The 25221-nt window shown below is 38.7% G+C and overlaps 1 protein-coding gene across 11 annotated transcripts in view; it reads right to left on the reverse strand.

The window, feature by feature from the left end:
- Adgrl3 (adhesion G protein-coupled receptor L3) overlaps positions 1-25221 on the reverse strand; it is a 796065-nt gene that overhangs the window by 478135 nt on the left and 292709 nt on the right. For 10 of the 11 annotated variants that reach the window (XM_005392863.2, XM_013518568.1, XM_013518570.1 and 7 more), the window contains exon 4: positions 21050-21253. The exons of the other annotated variant lie outside the window; for it this stretch is intronic. In XM_005392863.2, coding sequence (XP_005392920.1) covers positions 21050-21253 — 204 coding nt within the window. The remainder of the gene's footprint in view (positions 1-21049; positions 21254-25221) is intronic. 11 annotated transcript variants of the gene reach the window in all.

Consider the following 25221-nt stretch of genomic DNA (forward strand, 5'->3'; position numbering starts at 1 on the left):
CTTAGAAGCTGAGGTGGTTAAAAAAAACAGAGAAAAATATGTATGCTCTCATTTTGTAATAAAAACTGTCCAAGTGACTGGCTAGCATTGAAGAAATATTCATCTGACTGATAATCAAAAAAATAAAAATAAAACAGAATGGTACAACTAAATACCGCTCGGGTACACAGAAATCAGCAAACTGGATGCCGTCAAGCTTTGTAACCTTCTGGTAAAAGGGGAGCCCATAGCCCTGCTGCAGCTGAGAACTCATACAACCATCCTGAAGATCAAACTCTCCATATTTAGTGAAGAGATGTGTGCTCTGCCTGTAAATGTATTGCCAAGAAAACTACTCACACTGGTCTCCACAAGCACATCTAGGACACTGTTGGGCACAGTTTTTTGTTGTTGTTGCTGTTGGTTTTTTTTTTTTTTTTTTTTTTTGAGAGAAAGAAAGGGTCCTGCTATGCAGTTTAGGCTGCCCTTGAACTCACTATATAGCCCAGGTTGGCCTCGAACTCATAGTGATCCTCCTCCTCTACCTCCCAAGTGCTGGGACTACAGACGTGCACCACCAGGCCTGTCTTTGCGCAGTTTTTTCATTATAAGGAATTCAAAGTATTCTAAGAGGATAATTAAAATGTGAACTATACATACTATGACCTAAGATGATCAGATAAAATCACCACAGAATGGATGGATACAAAGTCATATGGGCACGTGATGGTGAGAATCACTGAATAAACTCTTTGCAATATGGCTAGAGTTCAAAAATACCATTTTGTGAAAAATGTAATAAGATGAATAGCACAATATTACCTATGTATTTATGCATAGTAAAAAAAAATTCTATTTATTTAAGGATAAAGTTAATTTAAGCCAATTTGAAAGTGTGCCTGGAAGAATACAGGATAAAAACACTAGATTCAGGAAAGACAATGAGCTTAAGCTAGGAGGATGAAGAGAATGGAATAGTTTTCCATTGCTGATGAAACAAACTAAATACATTAGTTTGAAACATTAGTACATGACCATGTAATATGCAGCTCAGGAATCTGGCATGGGTCTGACAGGCCTAGAATCTAGTAGATAGTAGGTATATGTCCCATCTTGTGGGGCTAGAGGAGAATTTTAGCTTCTAGTGGGCCCTTCTTTCATGATCTGTTGCCTCCTGTTTCCATCTCAAAGGATCTTTGTGATTGAAATAGACACATCCAGTTAATCGAGGGTAATTTTTCTCCCTCAAACTTTCTAACTTACTCAAACCTGCAGTGTCCTTTTGGCCGTGTAAAATAACATATTCACGGATTCGAGATATTCGAACGCAGTTATCCTGGGGGAAGGAGAGTGACATTAATTTGCTCACCACAATGATAAAAATAAATAATAAAGACTGAACAATTTAGGAAGAGTGACAAGAGTAGGTCATCCGATGACAAAGTCAATTCAATTCTGTGTGCCTGAGGCCAAAATAGTAGAAATAGGGAAAAGAAATTATGGGATTGTGTCACTGTCAACCATGTCAAACGATGCTAGAAAGTCAATGAAGATCAGGACAGAGGAGGCAAACACTGAGCAAATCTGGAATTCCAGCAAATCTAGAATCCTCGGTGGCCTTCATGACAGCAATTTAATGTGAGGAGTAAAGAGCCTTGAGGACAGGATGTGTCGGAGAGCCAGATGAGGAAGCACAGCATCACTTTTACAGCCTGTACTTGTTTTATGGAGAAAAATCTACTTGAAGTGCCACAGAACCGAAAGCACATTAATGTAAATTACTCTATCCCCTTAATGGAATATCATGCAAATTCAACTGCTGTAAACATTAGAATCTATTTTCAATATCTTAGCTGAAAAAAAGCCAGGTAAAAATTACTTATCTAATACCACCACGACTGCATGAGAAGATCTGCATGAAAACATTACAAGAAAATACATGGAAGTCTTCATAGAAGTTGAAGCAGGTTGATACATAGTGTTATATTTAATTTTTCCTGCAGGTTCCTGAGCTTTTATCATAGGAGGTAATCATTTTTAAAATTTTTATTCAGTGTTTAGATGTAAGGGGATTCCTCAAAAATGTTTTTATTTAAACAACTACAAGCAAAATGGAAGTATTTCACCTAAATGTGTGTTATGATAAAGAAACTACAAAATCAGAATGGAAGTGGAACTGGATCCATAACTGGAGCTCAGTTCATTATTTATGAGGAAGTTAATTAAATCTCTGGGCTCTACTCTCTGCTGCATGGAAGATAGGATCTCAAATACTCCTGCTAGCTTAAAGATTGTTGGAGAGTATCTACATTTAAGTTTCATCCTTATCTTCACATTTATCTTTTACTTACATGCAAATCCACATACTTCAAAACTTATCAGAAAAAGTGGGAACTCTTTGAACTATTTCTAGTACTTAGAGTTCATACATGTTTATGTTAGTTTGCTACATCTGCAAACCACAATGTCTCCACACATGGTCAAAGGCACATACAGAATGAAATCATTTAAAGTGGTTTCAAAAAGTCAACCAGCTCTGCTCTTTGAACCCTAGCATATATTTTTATGTATCTCTAAGGCTCGATATATTCACTTGCTTCATTTTTTGCCTTTCTTTAGGTAATGTTTGCTTTGATAATGGAGAAAGGGAGACCATATTAGAGCCACAAGGGAACTTTGTGTGACTGAGTATTTTTCCTTTTAGTAGAGAGCTCCCTCTGGAAATGTAAAGAGAAAGTGCTCTCTGTGTAATCCAGCTGAGTACAGCCCAAATGTATTTCTCCTGGCTCTGCTGGGCTAGGTCTGGAGTCTGGCTAGAGATGGGAGCAGATCACTTGCACTGAAGAACGTCAAAGCCCATTTCTGACCTTCAGTGTTTCTCTGGACACATCAGTCTTCAAGGACATACAGGCATCCTGGTAGCATGAGAGTGGAGGCACGAGCATGACAAGGTCTGTCTGGAACAGCCAACTGCATGTGACTTGCACAACTGTCAGGAAAAATCACTCCCCTGCAAAACAGCATCTGGCCCATCTCTGCCCTCACTAATGGCCAGCTGTTTCCAGTTATTCTCACCTGCTGCCCAGGTTCTCTCAGGATGAACTCTCAGTAAGGGTGAAGCAAATAAAGACAGCCAAGACTGCACGATCAAGCTGTTTCAGAACTTTTTTCTGCTGCTGGGGCCATGAACTTGGCCTGGAGTTTTCATTTCCTATAACTCTCCCACTGCTAGCGTTTCTCTGGAAATCATTCCTGGGGCTGCTCCTCTTCCCTGCCTCCCATAGGAGCATCCTCCGAGCTTCTGCTCACCAAGCCCTGACTCATCACCACCTACGGCAGCTGATCATAACAGCACTGGGACCAGCACTGTGGGTTATTTCGTCTTTTTTGGTGTGTGGGGGGGATATTTCCTAAGCCAGCTCTCTAGTGAGGTTAATGTTGTAAGTTTTAACTTATTTTGTACACCTAAAGGTGCCCCTTTTCTGTTTCTATTCTGATGTAGTCATCAATAAATCACCAACACGCACAGATTGAATCATTTACAAAGTGTTCCTTTAAGATGTTCCTTTATGACATCCACCTGGCTGTTGAATTTAAGTTAATTTTGAAGTACAATGATTTCAACTTCAATTATGCTGCATCCTCAAATTTCCTCCCTCAAAATTTGGCTATATTTAATCCAGTTTTAGGAATAAGCTTAATAATTCCACTACCTAAAATATTTGGAAATACTAAATCCCTTAAAGAAATCCATTGTATTGAACTAAATATATTTGCTTCAAATGTGGAAGAGGAGAAAAGGTATCAGATTTTGAGGTCAGATTGGCTGTGTTGGGTTCAAATCCTTTTCCTGCTGTGACTTTGGAGGAGGAAGATCAGTTTAATGAGGGCTTGATTTCTTTACTGTGAAAGGGATAATAACAGTGTCTACACAATATCTCATTTGTAGTAAGAGCACTAGTGACACTATTTCCTTAGTAATAAGTTATTTCATGAACATTGACTTTTCAAAAAATAGAAAATAGGCAACCTAATCATTTGACTTTACATGTGGGAAAAAAACTAAGAGTGCTATGGTAGAGAGGCTAAGGTCAAAGAAGAAAGAAAAGGATTTTCAGTGTTCAGTCGATTTTTTCCAGGGGCTCCATATTCTAGCCATGGAAGTTAGCGATACTGGAAATAGTAAGATGGTTATATTGAAGGTGAAAGAGAAGCAGAAATACTCTCTGAGCGGTAATAATTTACAGTGTGGAATTTTACAGACCATCAGTTCTACCCACGTACTTCATTGTCTGTAAGAAAAACTCAGAGGTGTCAAAGGCCAGGCGCTGTCCTGGCTTCCATGGCTTGGAAGTGAGTCAGACCAAGAAGCCGGCCTACCTCTTCCTTTCCAGAGACCCCAGGCCCCATGTCACAGTGCTTCAATATGCTTGAGATCTTAGGTTGAATCTGCCAAGGGTGCGTGTTCAAAACCATCCTCTATGCATCTTACTGCCAAGATTCCCTGAGAAGACCAGACGTAAATCTAGGTTTTTACAGATTTTATCAATAACAAACAAATTTCATCAACTTGCCTGCCAAAGTACTTATTCTTTTTTTTTTTTTTTTATGACAGACAGCATTTTCCCAAATTAAGTCTGTTTTCTGACTATAGAGATTATGCACTACACCTTGTCCGGTGATGGAAAAATTCCCTTCTCTTAAGAGTCCTGTGTTCCTGATATCTAAAGGGACTGAGGCAAAGAAGTTGAAAATAATCCACTCCTCCTTTCCAGCTGAGCTCTCATTTCATACTTCACTACAGTTCCTCTAATCCCCACTTTCTCTTGGGGTCGCAGAGTGTGCCAAACACACAGCCAGTTTCAAATCCTTGCTGATCCCTTGTGATGCTACACAGTGCATGACAGAGTTTGGCAAGCATGCGTGTGGGGACTTTTAGAAACTATGGAAACGGAACGGAGACAGGGTTACCATCAGTTTCACTCTGTGTTTAAGACCACTACTTCTTGTTGGTGCTCCCAGGAACAGCCCTTTATCCGACAGACATCATCCTGACTGGGATGGGAGCAAACAGCTGGATTCACAAAGAGGCACTAACTAATGGCTGAATTACACACACACACACACACACACACACACACACACACACACACACACACACTGCATCCTGCGAAAACAAGACTTACAAATGAGCGCTTGAGGACTCATTTCTCACTCTGACCCCTGGGTCAATGATGTCAGAGAAACTATTTCGGAAAAGAGCTCTACAGTGGGAGCGAACAGTCAGAACCAACAATAATGAGCAGCTCTTGAAGGTCACAGCTGCTGAGCAGCTAATTGTAACTTGAAGAGCCGAGTCCCAAGCAGCTATTAATGATCTTGCTGATCAACTTTGCTTTAATTGTTGTTGTTGTTGTTTTTCCCACTCTAAATCATACAAGCTTTTTATCTAGCTTGGAAGATAAAGCAAAAGCAGAGCAGATTTCCTGGCTGGATGCAGTCATGCATAGCTGAATCCCCTCAACACCATCCACACGCACGCTGTCAATTGGTGACCTTCCTATAAAGGAAGGGACACCTTTATTTATTTATATTTTGCAGTACCAGGGATTGAACTCACAATCTTGCGCTTGCCAGGCAGGTGCTTATGCCACTGAGCTATATCCCCAGCCCAAGGGACGCCTTTAGATTCCAAAGTCAATTGTAAGAGATCATCAACTCTGCACACATCTTGTTTTGGTTTGTTAACTGCTTATGACTATAAAACAGACTGAATGAAACCAAGGAAGTACTTTACTCTTAAAGGATCCTTTTTCATGTTCTTGTGGTAGAACACATCCACTTCATTTGAAATACAGACACCAAAGGGGTGTACAGGGAGGTGAAAATAACACTCCCTCAGGCCAAGGAAAATAATATTGGATGATGAAGAGTTCTTGCTTTTCTCAAGAATCACTGTGAAAAAAGTAACGCAGAGGTGAGGCAGCCAAAGGCCTGCGATTAGGAAATTAGAGAGTTATATTACACATGGAAATTCTGCTCTGAAAAGCTTCCCATGTCCCCGCAGTGATGATGGGGATTAGTGTCACTCTTCTCTTTCTTTTCGTATTGTATCCAGCCTTTGAAGTTTCTTCCCAAGGAGGAGTTATATCTCCAGATTTCTATCACGTATCTAGATATGCACATTTACTTACTATACACATGCAGTTAGTAACACAAGCTTGCTGGCTGAAAGAAATGAAGCGCTCTCAGCCATTCCACCTGGACACTGGTGCAGGCTGCTCACCACAGCAAGTCACTGAGGTTCTTGAAGGAGTCCCTAAGGCTGCCACAGAATGACGCAAGGCACTCACTTTTCCTCCCCTACTACAGCCCCTGGGGTTGAGGGATCAGCCTCCACAGAGCCAGGAACAAACAAGTCAGAACTGCAACCTGTGAGTTAGCTGTGGAGAAAACCTTATCACCTGCAGGACGCAAGTGGGACCAAGACACCTAATTACTCCACTAAGACTCAGATTTATGAAGCTATGTGCACACGTATATTCCCGTTCCTTCTCTTTCTTTTTATTGCTCTGCGTTAATAGGCTTCTATGTGATATGTCGATACTTTGCTAGCAACTTTATGCTTTCATAGGTGGTAGTCTCCACAACACAAACATTTTGCTATTTTTGTATTATAATATTTATTGTCTTAGTATTGTAAGCCCTGAATAATACTGAAAACTCTGGCATATATATGATAAATAAAGCACAAGTCCTTACTTTAAGGATTTTACAATGAAGTAAGAAAAAAAGGTGCACATGTATATATTATATCTATGTATATGTATAGCTGTTACATATAGTACATATCTATAATTTAAAAAGTACTAGGAGCTCTGTAGTGCGTTTAAGTGCCAAGTATCACCATCTGTATTTAAACTAATTCTTATAAACTGCCAATAACACATAGATGAATATGTTTCCCTCACTCCTGCTTTTTTGTATAACTAGAAAAATGAGGAACTCCAAGTAACTAAATTATCTATCAAATCTCTTGAAATCTGGTATTAAATTGATATCACATCACACTAAGCAGGGTGCAGACAGATCTCAATAATGAATTAATTATTACTTCCATTTCCTTAGAGCTGGAAAAACAGCAGCACAAAATTCCAGAGAGGGAAAATGTATCTCCCTACAGTCTATGACTACAAAGTCAAACTGAGTCCTAGAACATTTTAGCCATGGCAAGAGCTAAAATAAGCAAAATTTTCACAAAAAGAAACAGTTCAAATAGACATATGTTCCAGAAAACTTTTCCTTTGTGATGGGAGCAAATCAATTACTACTCCGTTAGATGCGTTGTTTAGCTGGAGATCAAACCCAGAGCCCTGTGCATGCTGAACACACAATCTACAATACAGGGTATAACCCCTGCCTTGTGCCAAGATTTTTGGTTATGAGTCCAAAGACTCAGGAAACAACTGACTAGCAGAGGTAGTCAGAAATGTTACACAAATTTTCCTTGCTGTTTTTCCACAATTACACTAAGTCTTTTTCGGGCAATTCATGTATGTACATAGTTTTTCTCCTTGCAGATGATATCCAAATCTGGCAAAAATCTGACTTACTTAAATTCCTAATATTTTCAAAATCCCTACAGATTGGCTCATGGACCCTTGGAAATATATTATGTCCAAAATTAAAACATTTAATTTCCTCAGAAACCAGAATCTATTCTTTGTCAATTGTTAAATTGAATGTACAGATAAAGAATACAAGCATAGGTTGAATTCAAAGTGAAAAAATATTTTCAAAACCTCACATAATGATTTCAAAGCTTTTTATTTGATATACTCCATTTTTAAAAAAATTAATAACTGCTTTTAATTTTTCAACTAAGTCTGTGGTCATAATATCTCAAATATTTTGCCCAAGTATAAATTAAAACTTCAATTTTGTACATTTCACTAACGTTAACAGCATAAATTTATATAAAACTTCCATTTAGACCCATTTTTTAATTTAAAAACTCATTTGTCTTCAGGGTAGAAATCTTATGAATAGACTCAAAAGGGATTTTTTTCTTTAAATATTAAATAATTTTACATCAAGTGAGAATTTTACTAATAGTCTACTCACCCCAAAAGTGTCATAGATGAGACGTTATATAATTTATCTCAATTGACATAGTTTTGCTAGCAGCAGGCAACGGATTGTAACTAAAGCAACTGTATGAATTATCACCCACACCAGGAGACTTTTGAGAGTGAAGAAGGGCACTGTTACTTCAGGATAACAGATGTAAACTGGATATCTCTGGGCAAATGTGGACACATGTCTAGACTAACTTCAGAATACTCAACTTGGTACTGAAGACAGGAAAAGGGATAGGCAAAACTTAGCTGTTCAATTACATATTCTATAGGAAGAGCCAGGAAAGATACAGGCAGAGTTCACAAGATATATTAAAGATAGAGAGTAACAGTTTTGAGCAGCTCCGTAGTAAAGCACTTGCCTACCAGGTATGAGGGAGCTGTTGATTCACAGCATCACAAAAGCGAGGGAGGAAAGACAGGAAAAGAGGGGGGAGGAAGGACGGAATGAGGCAGGGAGGAAGGAAGGAAGAGTGCTATGTAGGAAGGAATCCAAAGATCATAGCCCTGAAAGACTCATAACACTCAGATCTTATGCCCTCCAGACTGACAGTCGTTCCCGAAAGCTAACTTGTCAAATGTAGATCACTTTTCTCTCAGAGACAAAATACCCAACGCTCAAAGTCAAGGGGGTTACGGTTTATCTAGCTCACAGTTTGTAGATGTTTCACTCGTTAATTGGCTGGCTCCAAGGCAGGGTGGTGTGGCACAAGGGTCCCAGTTAAAGGCCGGCAGAAGGTGGCAAATGCAACAAGGGCCAAGCACAGCTTTCTATCCCTTACATCTAGACACAAGTCATAGCATTTACATTATGACCCTTTTCTTACTATACCATGTTCTGTGCTTCAAAAACATGACTACAAGCCTTAGCAATGTCACCGGTTAATCTCGGAGCTGGGTCCAGGAGTATGGGTTCCAACCTCTCAAAGCTCCCTACACCCACTGGGTGTAGCATTTTATATGGTCTCTGCAGCCATATTGCCAGCAGAAATACCTGATGAGACTGAATGTGGATTAAGATATTGTAGCATTGCGCAGAAAAGAATTAAAATGTAGCCTTTCCATTGCAGGGAACTCTATTCTAATTGTGTGAACCATCCCCATAGCTTCGTCCTTGCTTCCAATTAGAGAATAAATAAACCATGTGATTCCACAGTCAGGCTTCTGGGGCTGTGAGCTCTTTAGTCTCATACACTTTGTTCAAGCTTATGTACTACTCCAAGCCATAACTGTATCAATACAAATTCCCACATACTGGCACATATTTCCAAAATCCCATTAATTGCACTCCCTTAAAAAGTCAATGCCTTCAGATAATGTTTAATTCTCAATGCCTGGGATATAAAAATGAAAGAGAAAGAGTCTGTTCTTAAGCAGAGTTCAAAGACGAGATGGGATGAACGAACAGGCAAGGTGTGATCGTAACATATCCCAGCCTCTTGGAATCAAGGAAAATTTGATCAGAGGATGTGTCACCGGAGAATGGAGAGCAAAGTGAAGCAGCAGAGAATACTAGAAGACCAGCCCCACTGTTTATTGGAGGCTACAGGATCTGTCTAAGCACTGATGTGGATGAATTCATTTACAGTAACTATGAGTTTTTACTGTCTATATTACTACTTGAAAATAAAAGAACAGGAGCATACTGAGGTCACACATCTTGTACGTGAGGCATGGATGGATACGCCAGGCATTCTGGACCAAAAAACCACCTTCCTCATCACTGGATTACACTGCTTAATAATCCATGTGCCCCAAACTACAAGATGACCGGGAGTTAGAGAGGTTAAAAAAGTGGGGTGCACAGGGCATGGTGACGAGAAATGCAAACAGAGCAAAAGGAGGCTGAGTACTGAACAGCTGCCACATAAATAAAAAAACCCTGACAATCAAAGGATTTCAGCTCTTGACCACAAAGCTCTGTAGATGATAAACTCAGTTTTTACTACAATTCTTACACAGGGACATTTGTGGAAAAAGAAACCCTTGGATTTAAAAAAAAATCCTTTTAAAACATAAAAATTCCATATAAAAGGATAAAAATTCTTATAAAAATTCCACATTGAGAAGTTGCTGAATTAGGACAGATATTTAAAGGGAATTTATGCTTAATCTAGAGTTCTACCTATGGGCTGTCTTACCATTTTGAATTTATTTAGATTGTACATACATAAGTACATGTAAATGTATGGCAATGCAGTAATGTGTATGTCAATTAAAGATGAAAGAAATAATAGGTTTCATACAAGTTTATGAGTACCACGTTGCCACCAGTCAAATCTGGTTTTGACTTTCTGAGAATGACTTATCCATTTTTCCCAGTGCTGTGGATTGAATTTAGGGCCTTGAACTCAGGAGATGAGGACACTATCACAGAGGTATACTCCCAGCCCCAACAAATTCCAGAGATTTCTAAGAATTACTGCTTTTACTTTTTAATAAAGAAATAATGGTATATCTGAATTGTTTTGTTTCTAAGAAAAACGGTGACAAATTAGGTTAATTTGTTTTCATATTCCTAGGCTCATTTTGATGGAACATTAATGACAAATATATATGTATATATACATATGTATATGTGTATATATATATTATCTACATATCTATCTATATCTATATATCAGAAATCAAACTCAGGATCTTGTGCTTGCCAGACAGGTGCTTATGCCCCTGAGTTATATCCCCGGCCCCAATGACAAATATCTTCTCCGTAATTCTTAAATAATAAAATAATATTCAAGAGTGCTCATTTTCTGCTATGAACTATAGAAAAATATTTCTATAGGTGACTAGAAATTTCCTACTATTTCATGCAACATTACAATATTCCAAGAAAACTTTAAAGTTTTATTATCTAATTTTGGTATGTTTTCAGTGGAGCCTGGTGATTTACAATTAACTACTGATCAAAATAAAAAAAGAAGCTGAATACAGTAATACCCAACTGTAATCCTACCTACTCAAGAAGTTGAGGGGCTGGGGACTTAGCTCAGTGGCACAGTGCCTGCCTGGCAAGCACAAGGTCGTGAGTTCAATTCCCAGTACCGGATAAAAACCAGAAAAAAAAAAAAGTTGAGACAGGAAGGTCACCAGTTTGAGTCCAGCCTGGGCAACTTAGTGAGACCGTGCCCCAAAATAAAATAATAATAAAAAATAAATAAAATAAAAAGGGTTGAAGGTATAGTCCAGTCATAGGGCGCTTCTTTAATATTCTGAAGGATATGAGTTCAGTAAAAGAAAAAAAAAAGAATTTGCACACCAAGATGGAAGATAGTCACTAAACTCTTGGCAAATGTCCTCACTTCTGTTACATATACGCACAAGGCTAACCCTCTGCTATTTGCTCATCTTACATGTAGGACATTTGAGAAAGGTCACCGAGTCAGGAACGTATCTGTGAGAATCCAAACCTGTCCCATTTCACCAGCCGCTGAGCTCATGCCCTGTCAGCACCCCATTAACACGTACGAACTTCCTGTGGCTTAGCATGGGCACAGGCTGCCAGAGGGGTGAAGCACAGAAAAAGCTGGGGGCTTAAATTAACCGCTTATATCAATCTGGATTGCCTTCCACGGCTTTTATTCCTTCCATAAACGTGTGCCCCAATATCTCTCCTTGCCCATTTTATTTTGGCAAGCTCATCAACTCCAGTGGCTTTGGCACCTTTATATCAAAAACCACCAACTTTCATCAGTGGCGATAACTTTTTTCTTCGTGCTGAAATCCACATGTTCCAACTTTGCTTCACATTTGCAGCGCTTACTCAGTACTTCTAGGACCAAACTCACCCTTTATTTCTGAAAAGTCAAAGCATCCTCCTGATGTCCTAATTCTGTGAATGGTACCACCCCATCACCTAGGCATCTTTGATTCTTCCCTCAGCCTCACCTCCTACATCCAATTAGTACTGCAGATGTGGGCTCTGCGCACCCCTCACAGGATCCCCCTTCCTTCCATTACCAGTGCTATCTCCCAGTTCAGACACTCATTATCTTCTGCCCTACGGCAACAGCCTAACTGATCTCTCCACTTTCAAGTCCCTCTCCAGCCTAAGTTTTCCTACATAATCCTGGCAGGCTCTAAACTGCAGCTCTAACAAAGATATTTCAGAGACTCTCCACTGCAGAAAAACATTATGTACAAAGTCTCACCCTGACATTTAAGACCCCCTACAAGATTGCTACAACCTACCTTATAAAACCTTTATCCCACTTCCTCCTCAGGGCCTTATTGTCCATTAAATTACACTACTCTCTGTTACACATGAAAATGTCCTAATTTTCTCCAACTGTAATTTTGTTCACAAAATTCATTTCTCGGGCATATCCTGTGCTATCATTCTCCAGCTATACTTGCAAATTATCCTAGGACGTTTTCAAGAGTGAGTTACTATAGTACATTATATAAAAAAGCTGTATCTATCTTCTCTACATCATCTCATACCAGGAATTGCATTTTTCTTTTTTAAAATATTAAAACACTTCATTGACACCATATCCCACCAGATCATAGAATCAACTGCACTCCTTTTCACCTGCTCTTTCACTAGCAGCTAAAGTCAGGAGAAAAGGAACTGCCTCACAGAGGGTGTTATATACTTTATACACCCAGCACTATGTCAATTAAACTACTCTCTTTCCAATATATGTATTCAATGTCCATCTGCCCAAATAATGAATCCATAACTGTACCCAAAATATAAAGCCAATATTTTAGAACATTATTTTAACTCTTACCCAATGGAAGCAGAAATATGAGCAAATGAATAAATGAATTCACTGAAGATTCTTCATGAGTCTTCCATTATACTACGTAGGGTACAATTATTACAGAACAAAATGTCAAAAAGGAGATGAACAACAGGAGACGCTTACTAGAGTTCAAGAACTATATAAATAGTAGGTAGTAAAGCTGATCCTGACTGTAAATCTCTCTGACCTGAAAGGCTGTGTATTAACTACAATTTCATACTAGTGGCTTCTCTGTAACAAAATATTAAAAATTACATAAATTTAAGAATTAAAGATGTACCTAATAACTAAGCAAATGGAAAAGTAATAGCATTTTATGAAATAAGAATTTGGTTACTGTGGTAACTTGCTTAATGGTACTATGAGAGAATAAATTAAAATACCTGGTCACTCCTGGAATACATGTTGAGGAGACTACATAGGTAGAAAATGCAGAGTTTGAAACCATAAGCAAGAAAACAATCTGTGAAAATACTGAGTGCTAAGTACAGTATCACCTGTCCTCCCCTGCCTTTTCATTTTACATTGGGCTTAGTGCTTTTATACATACAATAAAAGTTTCTCTCTAGCTGAATACTTTTCAGATCTCTACTAGTACACATCGTTTGAATTAATGAAAAACTGAAAAAAAGACAAGGTATTTTTGAGTAGCTAACTTTCTCTGAAAAGTTTCTGCCATTGATAGTATAAATTTCTGTTATGGTTTGTGTCCAGATGGTTCCCCAAAGCCTCACGTGGTCAGAGATTTTTTCAGAGATGGCAGAGTCTAGAGCATGCAATTAATTCCTAGGGCAATGCTGGGATTAAGGGTGGGTGATTGTTGGATAGGTCCACTGATTCGACTGGCCCTACCCTAATCCCAGTAGGGATTAAAATACAATATAAGGGACAGAAAGAGGCTTGTTTCACTCTCTGTCTTGCTGCTTTTGCAGTCTTCTGGGACCATGAACTGTTGCCCTCTGCCACCCCATGCTGCCTTGGAGCTGGTTGATTATGGACTGAAACCTCCACAAACTGTGAGCTAAATAAACCTTTCTCCCTTTAATTTTGGGTGTTGGGTATTTTGCCTCAGCAACAAGAAAAGTAACTAAGACACTGTTGAAGATTCATAGTTTTGGTAAATCAAAAATTTAATGGTCAGAAATATTTCTGTAAGCATTTTGAAAAACTATTCTCATCCTTTTCAAATGCAAAGAGAAGATTAAAGTAAAATTTATGCAAATAGAATTCAAAGACAGGGTTTTTTATCACATCTTCCTAGAAATACTCGAAGGTGAAACTCATGAGCACCTTTATTTTCAATTGACACATCTATCATTCAGGTATTTACACCATTTGGAAAAGAAACCGTGTCCTAAAGAAACTTATCTTTAGGGCTACAAAGCATTTTTCAAAGCTTTAATACCTGACCTAATTCCCTAGAGGCCTTTTACTCTTTTTCCAACATTAAAACACAGTATGACCCTGGATGCACATCAGAATTCTGCAGAGCAATGTGGGAAGAACATATTTTGCATATCAATTAGACAAAGAAGTCTTCTAACCTGGCAAACCCCACTGAAAGACACAAATAACTGTGGACAGAAGCTATTATCTGAAATAATATTGTAGTGTCATATGAAACAAGGAAGCTAACGCAGCACTTTGAAAGCCACATCATATTATTCTTCTGCAGTAAGAGTTACAGCCAAAAGGCCGAGCTTATGAAACAAGGTGTTCTGTTGCTGTAGCAGCATTAATCTCTGTTTATCCGTTACAATTTCTTTCTGCTCCTGACCTCTCCACAACTTTCTAGCCTTTACCTACATACTTCAGACTACAAGGTAACATTAGAACCACCTTTTCCCAAAATTTATGACTATGATAAGGATATCATCACTGTCAACAAAAATAACACTGATAACACATAAGAAGAGAAACAAAATCTCAGATTTTCCAATGCTCCTAAGTTAAATGATATGAAAGATAAAATATAAAAGCCAGAAGTAAACAGAAATTGTCTACCCCATGACATATGTTTACATACACATGTACAACTTTTAGACACTAATTACAAAGCAGGAGAACAGGAATTGTTTCCTTAGGAACAGGGGTAGGGATGGGTGAAAGTGGAGGGAAGGCACCTTTATCCCATTTTGCTAAGCAAAAGGACAGTCAGGAAGCAGAGCACTTTCTAACCAGAAAAGGTAATCGCTGTCAAAGCATGGAGGGCTGGAGTCATGGCTTCTCTGATAAAGCAATAAAATTCTTCTGTGTCTGAGATTTCCTACTAGTACCTGTCTGTTGGCTGCAGCATAGATGCCACTTCACATCCCTGAGTAAATTCCGTGACTGACGAGCCGAGGTACCATACGGCTGAAGAACAGGTAGGACACAAAAGGGAAGTGATCTGAAGTAAGAGAAAATGTGCTACCTACTACTGCCTCACACAGGAGGTGTGGGCGTTCTGGCTTGTAGGATTTAAAGTCTTCTTCATTTACCTCTCTGAGTTTTTATCTATTCCAATGTCTGTGACTTGCCCTATCAGGGTGGGGATTCTACAGTGTATAGAAGACCTGGCACTGTGCCCCATTCGTGGCGTTACAAGTCGCACAACACATGCGGTGTGTCATCCTCCCCCTTACCACAGAAAGAAGTTTATTGGAATTTCAGCACACGTTAAATTCTGTGATGCTTGCAATTGTGATCTGGGACCACAATCTTAGAGCACAGTTTTATTTTTAAGACTGTTATACAAGGAGGACATCAACCACTTCCTCAAGACAAAAACAACACTTCAGAGGGTTATCAAGGAGTATGATTTTTATTAATCAGTTTTAAATAGGTAAGAGATAAATCAAGGTTCATTTCTGAGGCACTCTCAAAGGCACATGAGAAGACTTTTTGTTCTTATTTCACTGGTGTGTGCCAGGTTGCACTGTTAAGGAGAGTAAATAGGAATAGTCCGCTTCCTCTTTCAGGAATTTGACAGGAAATGCTGTGCAAGAAACTCTACAAATAGTAAATATATCTAGACCTGCATGATGGTTAAGCTTAACTGTCAACTTGACCAGCTTAGGAGCTGCCTAGGGGATGCATGAAGCACACTTCTGGGTGTGTCTGGCGGGTCACGGAGGAGCAACCTCGGGAACCAGAGCCGGTCCTGGGTTCCATCCTCTCAGAGCTGTTCCCTGAGCTGCTGCCAGCCTCCTGGGACCAAGCAGTGTTGCTCTGCCATGCCCTCCACCATGACACTCTTGCTTTGCAGCCAACTGATCACGAACTGAGAGTCCAGCCAAATTAAACTTTAAGTTGTTGGCATCTCCCTTTATTTTCCCCAACAACATGAAAACTGACTAATATAGTCTGAGAAGACAGAAGAGCTCAAAATTCAGGTCTAATCACGGCACTGGCATATCCCTGCTAGGTATCACGAGGGAATAAAAAGATCAAATGAAAATCCTGTCTGTCAGGCTGCAGCTTAGCTGTCACTTCATCTTCATAAGCACCTTCTCCGACTTAGCAGGGCCAGGCAGATAATCCCCCTGTGCTCTGTGGAACTCTGTCCCAGCACTGCTTCTACTGCACATGACTATTGTGTGGGCCACAGACCATGGAATGTCCAGTGACATGATGCATTAGCTAAGGACTCCTGGCTTAACCCAGTGAGGGTTAAGTCCCTTTTCTTGTTAATCTGAGTTCACCGGCAAAAATGGCAAGTGTCAGTTGGTGGTGAGTTCTGTGACTGAGAGGGATGGTGCACCATCTGAGATCACAATGCCTCATAGTGAATGAGAAAACAAAGGTAGCTCAGTGGCACAGCACCTGCCTGGCAAGTGCAAGGTCATGAGTTCGGTTCCCTGTACAGGAAAAAAAACAAAAAACAAAAAACAAAACAAAAAACAAGAAAAAGCAGAAGAGAAAAACAAACAAAAATGACCAAACACTTCCCTGGGATTCTTTACTAATCTCTAGTATCTGGTATTTGAGCCCTTCCATTTGCATAAAAGTTATGTATTCCTCAACTATTATATCGGCATCTAGCATCCCACCTCCAACACAGATATGTGGACACGTGACACAAATTTGCCCTGTATTTGAAGAAGAAGAAGAAGACCTTTATTACTTTGGGTGCAGATAAACATTTTCTAGCAAGCATTCAACACACTGCACTCTTTTGATCTATTCCAATAGACTCACTGGAAGATCAAAGTTGGGGAGTTCTCCATCTTTGTCTTCCTGGTATTGAGGGTAGTTTCCGGCATCATTTGTATTGAAACCAGTTATTGGAAAATTGAATGTGTGTAAGAATGGATGCAGAATGAAGCAACCTCCACTACTTAGTAATGTGGACTAATTTTAAAGGCTGATGCAGTTTTAACTAAATTTAAAACTTAGACATTTCTTCTTGTTTATAATTATCATAAATATTCCCATTCATAAATATTAAAATCTAATAAAGTTGTGGTAGAATTGGATGTGATTCTCAAAAAGAACTGATAGAATTCAAAGCCTCTTATAAAAGCATCAAGGCCTCTACAAAAGCAAACGTTCAAATGAATGCAGCATGGAGTTTTCAGACTTCTTGTCATAACTGGAATGCTAAGTCTGCTTTGCAAGAACAAAGGTGAATGAACCTGGAAGCCCATATGTGGTCTGCAGGAGGGATATCTGTAGGTCCTCTGAAGGAACTTTGGAGGCATCCACATAAAGATTACAAATAAAGCAAAGGATAAGCTGTTCAAAAACACACTAACATCCCTTTAGCTTCTAGGGAAAGTCTTGATACCTAGTCATTAGCTGGGCAATCTGCCCTCAGAGTTCCTTTGGACTTAACGTGCAAAAAAGAAACCTGACTGGAGATTTTTTTTCTTTTTAATATTTTATGCTTTGCCACTGTACCATGAAGTCCTAATTTTTGTGAATCCAAATACTCATTAACTCTCAAGTGCTATTAGCTATCAAGAGTCAAATGAATTCAAAGGAAAAAAAGAGCAAAAAGTCATTTTAAACCAACAAAAAGGGCTTTGTTTTGTTATTATAGTTGTCTCTAAGGAGCCCGTACTTGCTTGTCTATCTATAGAAAAAAAAATGAGAATAACATTTAAAAGCAGTATCAATTTTATTTTTAAATCAAAGATTGCATTAATATTAGCCTTTGCTACTTATACTTATTGAATTGTATATTCTTCCAGTTGCTTTGTTCTAAAATAGACAGTTATTTTTGTGTTGAGACAGGAGGTGGAGAAGGGAGGGAATTTGTGTTCACTGACATTTTCGTTTTGAATTCTTCCGTATCTTTCCAATTTAATGCTCTCAAGATAATGTGAATCTCTTACTTCAGGTTTATTTTTAATACCTGTCCACGTCCTTTTGCTGTAAGTACTACTGGGAAAGATTATGCCTGTAACGTTTGTTTGCTCTTCTCTATCCTTGGTCTCCCTGATGAAACTCCTCTGCATAATAGCAACCTTCCAAGAGTATCACCAAATCGTAACAGGCTAGCATGGTTCTGTAAGCCCCTTGGCTAGCGCATGACATTTACCTTTGTCTCTGTTTATGAGATCCCATGAAACTTGCCGGCACTTTCACTTTTGTCTCTGTCTCAAACAACATATACTGTCACTATAACCCAGAGTGATCCTCTTGGGAAATAGGTACTTCCTGTGCCCGTAGCTTTGGGCTGTACAGAAATAAATGCTCTGCTTTTCAAGCGTACATGTGGTGGAGAGGCTGGAATGCTCTCGTGAGGGTAGGACTCACTAAACCTAATTCTAGACTTACTGATGCATCTAGGTATTCTGGACTTCTGATGTCAATAGATCAATGTGGTTTTTCTTTTAAAGAAATTGTCATAAGGTCACAACCATAAAATGTGGGCAAGAAGAACTAGGTATGGAACTCACTATCTATTCAAGTATGTCCATGTTTGGTGATAACTATGAATGGATGATTGCAGAATCCACTATTGGAATGGCACAGAAACGATGGATTCATAGGCCTCTGTGAAAAAGTTCAGGTCATCCCACCAAGTCAGTCAGCGGAACAAAGGTTGATCAAGGGTGTAGGAAAATCAAGGAGAGAAAAGCTGTAAATAAATTATGAGGAGGGGCAGATCGGAGGGCAAAGAAAGTAAAAATGAACAAAATGTTGTATGGACAGTATATACATATATATTAATTTAGCAAGACTAAAAGTAAAAATGAACAAAATGTTGTATGGACAGTATATACATATATATTAATTTAGCAAGACTACATATATTTATATATATTTCAGCTTTCCTGTTAGACAGAAAAATATGATTTCAAATCCATCATGACACTGTAACCTGCCATATAATCATGGTGAAAACTAACACGTGGGGATGTAGAAAAATCTCACCAAGCTATACAAATTGAGACACAGGAAGGAAGGCTTCGTAGCACGGTGACACAGCGCTTGCCTAGCATGTGTGAGTCCTCTGGATTCGATCTCCAATATTTAAAAAATAAAAACCAAGGAAGTGCTTAAATTCAGCCAACTTCACAGTAAAAATTCTATAGGAAAAAATTATTCTGATTGATATTCTGAATTTTTGTCAGAAGACAGATTTGTCAGCAGGTCTGTATGCCTGTTAGCTACTGATTTAAACATTTTTAAGAGCTATTCATAAAAATAAAACATGATAACCAGTTCTGTTCTTCATTGTGGTAGAAATTCTGATGAATATATATTACTGAAGTAAGTTTAGCTTTATATGCTAATCACAACAGGCAGTGGATGTATAAATTTTAACATATTACAGTAAAACACACATTACCATCAGTTTCTCACAAATACTCCTCCTCGCTTCCTTACTCCTACACTTACTCCTGTATTCTTGCCATTTTCTGAAGCAGCTCTGGAAGTCCTCTTTCATGGGTGTCTTAAAGAGGTATGATTGAAAAAATCTAAGGAATGCTGCTACCAAATGCCATTCAATGGAAAAGAAGGAATATAAAAACGCTCTGGTGTCCTTATCAACCTTATTCACTGGACCTGCCACCATGTGACTTCCAGCTCTTTCCCAGAATCAAAATGACCATGAAAGAGAAACATTTTTAACGATTCAGGATATCATGACAGCCCCAACAGCACAAATAAAGCTGGTCATAACACAAAATTTCCAGAACTGCTTTGGAAAGTGGCAGATGGTTAAGTGTGTTGCAGGGGAGGGGAAGTAGTTTTAGGGGATTAATGTATTTTATTGTGTAGTTACTGACTGCTTTACCCTCAAAGAAATTACTGGGTAGGGAAGATGACTATGGTCTGTGACAAGACTTCACATTCATGGTTCCCAACTAAATGCTTCCCGAACTTTTTCAGACTGTGGCACACAAAGAAATTCTACATGGTGCATTTCCTAGAAAGTTACATGGACAAGAATGCCTGTATAAAGTTTTGTGAGAGCCAGGCACGGTGGTGCACGCCTGTCATCTCAGCACTCAGGAAGCTGAGGCAGGAGGATCGTTGTGAGTTCAAAACCAGCCTGGGCTACAAAATGAGCTCAAGGCCAGCCTGAACTGCATAGTGAGACCCTGTCTTAAAAAGAAAAAAAAAAGTTTTGTGGAAAAAGAAAAGCATACTGCCCAAATATTATGGAAAAACAGTAAAGTATTGGGGAAAAGACTAAGCACTGGATTTCACGCAAATATTCTACAAAGTTCTTCAGTCGCATTTGAAGAGCTGGGTCTCACTCAATGCACATGCCAGACCCAAATGCGGTATTATTAGGTATTATTAGGCACTTTCTAACATTTTCATAAGAATATTAGGTTGTTTCACAACCATCGTGTTTCTATTAGTTTGAATTCCTTAAGTAAATATACGCAATTCTTAGTAAGATGTCTTCCTCATCATCCTTTTAACACACTGTTAGTTTTTTTCAAAGAAGCCGAAGATCAGAAATGGAAAGCTTATATTGTGCAGCCTTTACACTTTTACAACAGTTGAATTTCCTGCAATATGCAAGCATATTTCAATTCCAATCAAATGGTTTAAACCAAATATTTGAAAATAAGGATGAAGCTCTAATAGAACAGCCATGCATTATTGAAACGACTGGCCCAGATACCGTGAGTGGAGACACCAGCCACAAATCGAGGCAGTCATTGTATAGGAAGACACATTTGGGGCACTGCCCAGCCACCCCCAACCCGTTCTCCCCACCGCTGGCCGCACCTTGCGCTGCAATCTGTGCTCCTTGGGCACCTGGACCGCGAACTCCTCTGGCAGCTGCACGGGGCCCTGGTCCACGGTGGGCAGTGATGCGCTCGGCGGCCGGCTGCTGAAGGAGATGTCTGGGTGGCAGAGCGCCTCCTGGGCTACGCTCAGCGTGTCGCAGTGGAGCACCAAGGCCTGGATGTCGCTCACTGTGCCTGCCACCTGCGGGGACCGCAGGGCGCACCATCAGACCCGCACAGCACAGCCGGCTCGGGCAGCCCCTGCAGAGCCTATTCTCAGGCATCCCTGCTGCAGGCTACAGGCTCCTTCTCCAGCCACCCCAGGCCCTCCCGGAAAATCCTGGACGTGAGGGATCAACCTCCTGACCTCGGGTAGCAAGTCTATTAACCACTATTCTAATTCAGAGGGGAAAAAAAAACCAAAACACCTCCTTCTGAAGGTCCCTAACACTGATTACAAAACTGAACACAATTATTGAAAGGAGAGTACTCTAGCTATCTGAAAAAACAGAAACGTTATTTATATTATTATAGTCACACACTCTTGATACAAATTAGGGGCACTGGTATCTATATAAGTGTAGATAGAAGTATTGGTTACTGAACTCAGGTTTTACACAAAACAGCTTGATAAGGTACTGGGTGAAGAAGGTTCCAAAAAGGTATCTATATAAGTGTAGATAGAAGTATTGGTTACTGAACTCAGGTTTTACACAAAACAGCTTGATAAGGTACTGGGTGAAGAAGGTTCCAAAAGGTAACTTTTTGTTGTTTGTTTATTTTGTTTTGTTTGGTGTATGGTTACACTTACATGGACTCTTTTATATTTATTTATATGTTTTCAGTTATTTAGCTGACATTTTTTGAAAGAGATTAAGCGGTGTGATGGATATTAAGGTGAAAAGGATATACATACATTGTCATTTATATACACAGTGATTTTACTGACACATGGTACATATTACATAAATGAATAAATATGAAAGACCAAGACAGTAATGAGAAAATAAAATCACATATGATTTTTACATAATTCACAAAAGGCATATATTATATGCTATGAAAAAATACAGCTATTTAAGTACAGTTTTTTGGTAAATCAATACATAAGATACATATTTCTCTACACGAACTATAGTTTATTTAATAAGTAGAAATGATAATGAAAATGTACCTACCAAAAAAAGTAAAACATTTTACATAGGAATATATCTTGCTCTATGCAAATATGTTAGCATTTTATAACGTGCATGTTTAAAAACACATTAATTACACTATATGACTATTATTAAACAGCAAAGAAATTAAGAAAATCAATAATATAAGAGACTTTCATGATCATCATTCTAACACAAGATTACACAGTGGTGCTATAATGTATTGCTTTATATATTTACAAATTAAGAATAAAAACTATATCCTTCCAAATTGTATGCTAGAATATAGGCAGCTCTTATAGGAAAATAAGTCATATTTTGGTATCTGTTAATCGATATCTGACATAGTGTCCTGAAACAACTATTTAAATTTCAACATCATTATATAGGATTGCTAAAGTATACATGTAAAGGTAATGTGAATGTCATTGATAACCTGTGTGAATGAAACAGGTGTCCAAGAAAGGAATAAATTTCAAGAGCAAAGAAGTTGTGAAAATCGAAAACTGTAAATAAATGCTTTCTCTGATGTTCCATTTCAGAGGCCCTTCTTCTGATTTTTGGATCTCTACAACATACTCCCACTGCCCAAAATGACAATTGACAGATTTAATATATTTTTACAATTTTTCCTAAAATTTATGTAACTACTCTATTAAAGGAAATGAAATAAATTAGCAAAAGTATAGGAAGGTATTTTATCATATAAGCCTTAGGTATGTTAAAGTTGAAAGCTTTTATCCTCAGTCAAGTTCACATACATGCACACCAGTGATGGAATGGACGTGTACAGTTCATTCATTGACAAATATTTGTCAAGCACTCAGGAGGTGTCAGGTCTCCTTGTAGGTGCTACAGAATTTGTGCAACAAGAGACCACACATCCACTTTAGTGAATCATCCATCTAGGAAGAGCAATAGAGAATGCATAAATAAATTTTTAAAAGTACCTTTAGCTATGAGTAGTCCACAGAAAATTTAAATAAGGTAACATGTAAAGAACCCATCACTTGAGGTTTAAAGAGGGTCCCTACACTGAGAACCCAAGCTCAGGTTTTAATGAAACCTGACATTGCTAGGCAGACAGAAATGAGGAGTAAAGAGCAGGCTACACACTGCAAAACCCTCCAAGCTGTAGCAACACAGGCATGTTCAAGAAATAGCACAATAGCCAGGCGTGGTGGCACATCGCTGTAACCCCAGCACTCAGCAGGCTAAGTAAGGTAGGAGGATGGCCACAAACTCGAGCCCAGCCTTGACTCGTGAGTTCAGGGTGTGCCTGAACTACAGAGGAAGACTGGAGACCCTGCCAATCAATCAGTAAGTAAATAAATAAATAGCACCATGGCAAATATAAACACAGTGATCAAGAGGAGCAGTGTGGAATGACTTCAGAAGATAAACAACAACCGGACCATAACCCTGGTAAACCAGCGTCAAGAGTTTAGTGTTTAAAGTATCTGTGTAAGATACTTAATAAAGCTCTTGGGAAGAAAGGGTATGGCATGGGAGTGAAAAATGAAAAAACAAAAAAAAGGAATGATGATCTCCTATAAGCTAGATATCAAATACTTCCAGGAAGGATCAATTTCTAGAGTAGCTAGAGAATGACAACTGATTTATGTGCATATACAATGGAGTAAGCATCAGTTGACCAATACAATGTCTGTAACTAAAAGAATCACATCATGAGTAAGAAATAACAATGTGCTTCAAGCAGAGCTGGACAATGAGCTCTCAGGGGCCTAGAAAGACTAGATCTTTACTGCAGAATGAGAGGATTTCAGGAAGCGAGGTGGAAAAATGAAAAGCACCAGGTTAAATAAACTTAACTGTTAAACTAGAGGAAATAAAACGTTGATGTATTTCATTAAAACTAAGGCAATTCGTGTGTCTATTGCTAATATCTGTTTATATTGTCTATCTCTATGTTTTGAAAAAAAGTCAGAGGCAGTGATCAAAACTGGAAGGTTCGTACCTACTGTTCACATAGACAAGCACTATTAGGACAGAGATCACTTCCTTCATTCTAAAAATATTTTTATAGGCTATTCCTAAGATATTGCGTGACTTTTGTAAATATACTTGTCTTCCTGAAGCTATTATAATAAAAATACTTTTTTTTAAAAAAGAGTCTCACTCTGTAGCCCAGCTTTAAACTTACAATCTTCCTACCTCATCACACACAACAAAAATTTGTCTTTGACAAACATCACAGTTAAGAGTCTGGTATTCCATGAGAAGCACGGACTCTTATGTCTGGAGAGATTCTCTCAGCTCCCAGGCTGGATAACCACCTCTCTAAAGCATCCCTGCTAAAACTCTATTCTCCACTCACATGAAGAAACTGTGATAAAAACCCCAATCTGCCCCTGGGGCACAGTTGTGTTTAAAACAGCAAGATTCCTCATGTCAAGGAAGGTAACAGCTACACTCAGGCATTTTTCACCCAGTGGATTCAATCCTACAGAATGGCTACAAAACCATATCACGTTACTCCTTAAAGGTATGTACTCCCTTCAGATGTCTGAAAATAATCTTTGCATCTTAGTTGTCTCTTGCCTTCTCCAGATCCTTAAACAGAAATGATTTGTTCAAGGAGTAATGAAAAATACCACCAACATCTTATAGCATTCACTGGAATTTGAAGGCATTCTCCTTTAGAGTCCTTCTCCCACCTACAAGGAAGAGAACAGTTTTAAACTCTGTTCTATGCAATTCTAGGCGGTCTCAAAGAAAACGGTGGATCTGGGACAGAAAGTGTTGATAAGCTCAAGGTACCTTATCCTTTCTTGTTAACCTTCATAGCAAGAGACACTGTTTTTTTCTTTTAAAAATTGCATATTTGTCTAAGACTTCATTTGAATAAAATGGAGGATGTATGTATTTTTTTGAAATTTGAATTGTGTTGCTCACAGGTAATATTGAGTACTCATTGTGAGTAATATGAGTTACAGCTATATTCATGTCTTCCACACAATCCTTGAAAAAAATCAAGATACTTTTTACAGTT

This window comes from Chinchilla lanigera, unplaced genomic scaffold (assembly GCF_000276665.1).
Source record: "Chinchilla lanigera isolate Chin_1 unplaced genomic scaffold, ChiLan1.0 scaffold00046, whole genome shotgun sequence".
In the NCBI taxonomy this organism is placed as follows: domain Eukaryota; kingdom Metazoa; phylum Chordata; class Mammalia; order Rodentia; family Chinchillidae; genus Chinchilla; species Chinchilla lanigera.